Raw genomic sequence first — 6,686 nt, forward strand, 5'->3', positions numbered from 1 at the left:
AAATATATATATGAGCAGGCCTGACGAATGAACCTCATATACTGTACTCTCCTTACCCAAAAAAATATACTATACTCTCTCCCCGCTCTCCCTCTGTATCTCACTCTCACGCACACATCAACAAAAGAAACATGTCTATGGAGACCAAGCACGCAAAGAAGGAGGCTATTGCTGATTTTATCAAGCGTATGGAGCTTGGGCAAGTTCCAGATGAAGAGATTAGAAAGAAGATGAGAACTCTAGTGGAGAAACGTCTTAAATGGGGTTATAAGCCTACACATGAGCAACAATTAGCTCATCTTATTAGCTTCATTCAGTGTATGGATCTCTAGCTCTTTGTTCCGTTATTTGTTTCTATATACTTTTCAAGTGTTTTATTGATTTTCCTTTTTCATTGTTTACTTTGGTAGCTCTTCGGAGTATGGAAATGGCAGAGGAGGTAGATACCTTAGATGCAGAGTTATATGAGATACCCCTTCCTTTCCTTCACATTATGTGTGGAAAGACCCTCAAATTCAGGTATGCTGATGACTCGAATCTCATTAGTTACCTCAAAACCTTTAGTCACAATGTCACATCTGTTCTACTTGCTGTCCATGTGGAACACAATATTGCATTGTGCACTAATATTTGGATGAGGAGTGCATTATTGCTACTTAAATTAAATGTCTCTATCTTTTCTTGCGTTAGGGAAGTGTGTATTTAAGTACAATAGTGAGTCATGATCACAAAATTATGATGAGTCGGACACTGAAGAGTCTTCATGCATCCTTCTTAATTGTTAGGAAATTTTAAGTCTAGCAATAATGGTTAGCTTGAACTATATATACTCAACGTAAGGACCATTGCTACTAAAAAAAAGGTTCTTGCCAGTCAAACTTAAAACTGGTTTTCTCAAAAATTTGTAGCCCAGGGTACTTCAAGGATGAATCAACAACTTTGGACGAGTCTGAAATTAATATGTTGGACCTATATTGCGAGAGGGCACAAATTAAAGATGGCCAAAGTATCCTTGATCTTGGTTGTGGACATGGATCTCTTACTTTACATGTTGCACAGAAGTATAGAGGATGTAAAGTCACGGGAATCACCAACTCTGTGTCACAAAAAGAATTCATAATGGATGAGTGCAAGTAAGTACATGACGCTACCTCAGTTATTTTTTCATTTTTTATCTCTTTTTTCTTCAAAATAGTGTTTTAGGAAATACTTGCGAGTTTGCAGGTGTGTATCAGTGTATAGTTTTTTTAGGAGTGTAAGAGATAGTTTTCTTAATTTCTAGCAAAATACTAATGATGAATAAGTTGTCTTGCTTCTCTCTCTTTATATAATTAGGAAGCTTGATCTATCAAATGTTGAGATCATTTTAGCAGATGTAACAAAATTTGAAACAGAAAATACCTACGACCGAATATTTGCTGTTGCGTTGATTGAGGTAAATCTTATACCCTAAAGCTTCCTAACCCATTATGAAATGAAACTTGATCTTGCATTGAATGAACTTCAATTTCTTCGATTCAGCACATGAAGAACTATGAATTATTTTTGAAAGAAGTATCAAAATGGATGGCACAAGATGGACTTCTTTTTGTGGAGCATCACTGCCACAAAGTCTTTGCCTACAAATATGAAGTATGATCCGCACCATTTTTTTTTTTGTTTGTTTTATCATACTAAAGTGTTAATGCTTATTCTGTGTTTACTAAAGAATCAACCATAAGACGATTATTCTGATGTGTATGATCGACGATGTTGTTCTGTCATATATATGGTTCTTTGCAGCCCCTCGGTGACGATGATTGGTACACAGAATACATTTTCCCAACTGGAACTTTGGTTATGTCATCGTCCTCAATTCTATTGTATTTTCAGGTAAGATAACATAAAATGCAAGTTATAAATTTAATGGTTTTTTAGACATATCCCTCCCCTCCATTTATAATTGGGAATTAGATATAACCTTCCACTTTAATTTTCTTTAGACATGCCCCCCAATTTAATGTTTGATGCCGGTCAATTAGATTTGACTCTCATTGACCGTTAGTACATGTTATCTATTTTTTTCTAATAAAATAAATAAATAATAATCTAAAACTCCCATGATGAAATAACTCTCAATAATTTCTATTTCATATGCAATTTGCTATTTAAAATCAAATCTTTCTATTCTACTATTAAACAAGCATGAACCGATGAACACACTTAACGGGTGTTTAAAGTTTTAATTCATGTATTTGATGGTCATTGAGGACATATTCGGCATTTCATCATAGGAGTTTTAGATTATTATTATTATTATTATTATTTTATTTGAAGAAAATAGAAACCTGAACTAACGGTTAATGAGAGTCGAGCCTAATTGACCGACATCAATCGATCAAAGTGGGGGACTGGGGGGCATGTCTAAAGAAAATTAGAGTGGGGGTTTATGTCTAATTCTCAATTATAATTTTTTTTTTTTGGGTGGGGGGTAAATAACCCTAAATTTAATTTTTCTTTTGGCATACTTAAGAATTAGCTTGTAGGCCCGTGCATATGCACTGACTCGTTTGAAAACATGCTAAAAAACATATACAAATTTCGTGACAAAATCATTTTAATGGTCTTTTAGAAACATGCCTTTAATTGGGGAGTTTGGAATTGTAATTCTCATTTTAGTATGAGAAGTATTCCTGTTTGCTAGAATTTCCTTCTCAAAAGGGAAAGGACTTCCCGTTTTAATAGGGCGATGACGTGGAATTTTAAAAAATCATGTCTTAGCTGAATTTCCTAATAAATTGTTTTAATTGTCCTGGGAAATAAATCCCGTTATAAAAGTTGATTTAATTTAGAAGTGTGATTCTTGTTTTAAGTTGGTTTCTTAAAAGTAAAAATATATTCCCTTTTTAGGTTGGTTTTGTAAGTTGGTGACGAGGAATTTTAATAAAACTTGAAAAATACCTTTTGTGGGAGCTTTAATATTAAGACTAGAAAGTAGATTTGTGCATATGCACTGACTCTTTTAAAAACTTGTTCAACAATTATAACAAATCATGATTCCTGTTTTCGTCACTAATATGTTTTAATTTTCTAACAAATTGTTTTAATCAAGTTTTAAAAACTGTTTTTAATTTCTCAACAATTTGTTTTAATTAAGTATTAAAAACTCGTTTTTAATTGGATGAGGGATACCGTTTTAATTTAGAAGTGTGATTCCAGTTTTTAATAGGAGAATGATTCACGTTTTAATTAGAAATGCTAGATTTTTATTTTTTTAAATAGGGAAAGAATTTCCATTATAATAGGAGAATGATTATCGTTTAAATTATAAGTACTAGAATTTCCCTTTTTAATAAGAAAGGAATTCATGCTTAGAAATGTTTTTTATTATTATTATTATTTTTTTATTATTATATATATTTTTTTTGAATAGGAGAATGATTCCGGTTTTAATTAGAAGTGTTTAAAATTTATTTTTTTAATAGGAGAGGAATTCCTGTTTTAATAGGAGTTGATTATGTAGAATTTTAAGAGAGCTCGAAAAATATCCATTGTGGGAGTTTTAATATTAACAAGGTTTTAGACCCAGCCATATGACCAAAATCATTTCTAAAATTCACTATCCCCTAAATTTTTGTGAGGAATTCAATGACTGATAATTATTAGTATAAGTTTTTGGAGTTGATTTAACAATGTTTTATTATTGGAGTCGTATAAAATTTCTTTGTCAGATGTTGATTGACTTATTAGAGTTGTGTTGTATTAGTAAATTTCTTAAAATTAAGAGTTCATGTTGTATTAGGAAACTTCTTATGATTAATTAAAAATGTCCATGTAGTATATCTATATCTCAAGAATGCGCCACCTAGGAAAGAGATTGTCAACATAAAATATACTCTGCTTTAATATAGCGAGAGGTGATATATAGATATTGATATGTGAACTTTCTTATTCTATATAGATTAACTGGAAAAAAAAATGCCTAAATTTCCAATTTCGTTCTTTGCTTTACAGGAAGATGTTTCAATTCTTAACCATTGGACTCTTAGTGGGAAGCATCCGTCTCTTGGCTTGTAAGTACACTTTATGACATTATATGTGATGTGTAATTGTAACAAACAGAACTATTCCTTGATTTGTGTATCTTATTTGTTGCAGTTATAAATTGAAGGATTATAACGAAAATTAAACCAACTTAGAGAATGGCTAAACACATTTGTGTCAAAACTTTGGTTAGACATAAATCATTAACCAAGTCCACTATTTTTTGCAGCAAAGAGTGGTTGAAGAGATTGGACGATAATATGGACGCAGTCAAGGAAATATTTGAATCATTCTATGGTAGCAAAGAAAAGGCTATGAAGTGGATCACATATTGGAGAGTTTTTTGCATTGCTCACTCAGAGATGTACGCGTCTAATAACGGCGAAGAATGGATGCTTTCACAAGTTCTCTTCAAAAAGATTTGAACCAAGAACTAAAGCGTATGTATAATGAGTAATATACGTCTCACGGAATCTATGGAATAACAGCCCGGCTTTTCAAGCAAAAAAACCACATCCCAGTTTTATTTTTATTTTTTTTTAAATAGATAATGTTCCAGGCTTCCAACCAATCACCGTCTTATCAACCTTTTCCCATAGGAAAACATGTACTTTCCATACAAGAGTTGTTAGAGCTTGATTTATCATTATTATTATTTTGCTAAGGATATATATGTTCGAGTTTGAATTTTAATTTCAAGTTTTTATTTAAATTTCAAGAATTATATACATTCGATACATATCATTAAAATCTTAATTGAGCTAGTACATCCATTAGAGAATTTTCAGTTAATGTAATTGTTATTCATATGCCATTATTAGCCCAACAAAATATTTTGTATGTAATGGTACGAACTTATGAAATATTTTACCTATGATACTTGCCCTATGTCACTAATTTCATGTAGGTTCATCATGTTTCTCTTCCACCTACGAGTTAAAGCAATGTACGGTTCACTTAAGTTTGCTTATTGAAACAAAGATCCACAGAGGATATGTTAAGCATTGCATTGGGATATATAAATTTCTAGGCCACTCAACTTATCATCAATTGGTTTTAAATTTGGATTTTTATCTTCAATATGGTATCAGAGCGGGCTATTGTTGTTGGCCCAAAAGGTTTGTTGTTTACTTCACATCACCCATTTAAAAAAAAAAAATCGCGTCTTAGGCTCAAATATTGTCACACATGAGGGGGCGTGCTGAGATATTTAGTCCCACATGAGATATATTAAGTCTTGCATTGAGATATATAAGTTTCTAGGCGGCTCCACTTCTCACCAATTGGTTTTAAGTTGGATGTCCATCTTCAATAAAAGATGATTCTGAACCTTAGTCACACAAACCGTGGACATGGAGTAAAGCTCCCAATCTCGAATCGCGGTTTGGCATTCTTAGTCCAAAAGCTTGTCGAAATCATGCTTTACAATTTTTGGAGAAGTTTTAACTAATTGATTAGTAGTTTTCTATTAAATTAATCCACCGTTCTATACAAAACCATTACAGATTTGAAGAAATCCAACATAGATTCCCAACCAAAAATGAAGATCAAGATCGACAAAAGAAAGGAGAAAGATAAGTGTTGAAACCCAATTGAAAAAATGAAATATGATGTTTTGACAAGTAGCTAGAGATGTTTTTTGAATTTCCATGAGATGTGCTGTTTATGGCATCGTGGGTCTCTCTAAACTTTGAAAGTGCAGAGGTCCAAGAAGGGAGACAAGGATCACTATATTGTAGTCCCCATCAGGGATGGATGCAAGACTCTCCACAAAGGGGGCTACTAGCCTTAATTACCACTACTATTTGGTTTTTGACGTTTGTGTGTGTGTGTGTGTGTGTGTGAGAGAGAGAGGTGTAATGCATGAGTAGTAATCAAATCTAGCAGGTGTCGACTAGCAAAGTCGGTAAAACCTTTGGGTGATGATACCAGAGGTCAAATTCTATTTAAAAGCAGTACCAAATAATCAAATCTAAGTACCAAATCTAACAAATATATACAATCTAGCTCCTAAAAGGACCATAAAATAAGTACCAAATCTAAAACAATCCACAACTTCACCTACAAAATAATTTAAAACCTAATTTTTTGTGGATATGATCTACTAACCATAAAGAATATTTTTACAAAAATTCAACTCGTTTGATATTCTCTAACTTAGATAAAAATTATTGTCCACTTTTGAAAAAAAATGTCTAACGGTCCAGAAATATCGAGTTTTTGCAATCATCTTTTGCCAATGTTAAAAATTGTCAAAACAAGTTGAATTTTTGTAGAGATGATCTTTATGGTTAGTAGATCATATCCACAAAAAATTAGATTTTAAATCATTTTGTAGGTAGGTTATTTTAGATTTGGTAAAGTTAGGCTTAGGGGGGAATAGATTAAATTCCTTAATTTGTTTCTTACTAAGTAATGCCCGCGCCTTTGGCACGGATTGGTTTTGAATTTCTTGATTTGCATTGATTTTTTTTAATATATTGATTTTTTGTTTTTTTTCTTATTTAGATTCACTAATTTTTTCTCCTAGCCACATTTTTAATATAACAAACATCATCTCTCTGTTCGTTTCTTATTTAAATAATAATTATTGATACATTATTTTATGATTTTGATACAATTTTTTTGTCTTGGACATATATATATATTAATATATATATATA

General features: G+C 31.8%; 1 protein-coding gene across 1 annotated transcript; it reads left to right on the top strand.

The window, feature by feature from the left end:
* On the top strand, positions 1 to 4,735 carry LOC147513644 (pavine N-methyltransferase). Its single transcript, XM_086596812.1, has 8 exons — positions 1 to 318; positions 411 to 519; positions 909 to 1,133; positions 1,336 to 1,435; positions 1,522 to 1,632; positions 1,783 to 1,872; positions 3,994 to 4,052; positions 4,253 to 4,735. The coding sequence occupies exons 1-8, from the start codon at positions 132 to 134 to the stop codon at positions 4,446 to 4,448; spliced, it is 1,077 nt and encodes a 358-aa protein (XP_086452938.1). The 5' UTR covers positions 1 to 131; the 3' UTR covers positions 4,449 to 4,735.
* The last annotated feature ends 1,951 nt before the right edge of the window (positions 4,736 to 6,686 follow it).

This window comes from Coptis chinensis, chromosome 3 (genome assembly GCF_015680905.1).
Source record: "Coptis chinensis isolate HL-2020 chromosome 3, ASM1568090v1, whole genome shotgun sequence".
Classification (NCBI taxonomy): domain Eukaryota; kingdom Viridiplantae; phylum Streptophyta; class Magnoliopsida; order Ranunculales; family Ranunculaceae; genus Coptis; species Coptis chinensis.

What these genes read in the sequence shown, in the direction of transcription:
- LOC147513644 (XM_086596812.1), top strand. Translation starts at nt 132, where the DNA reads ATGTCTATGGAGACCAAGCACGCAAAGAAGGAGGCTATTGCTGATTTT. An exon ending in TCTTATTAGCTTCATTCAGT is followed by an intron (nt 319 to 410) that starts GTATGGATCTCT and finishes TTACTTTGGTAG; the next exon opens with CTCTTCGGAGTATGGAAATG. An exon ending in CAATTCTATTGTATTTTCAG is followed by an intron (nt 1,873 to 3,993) that starts GTAAGATAACAT and finishes TTTGCTTTACAG; the next exon opens with GAAGATGTTTCAATTCTTAA.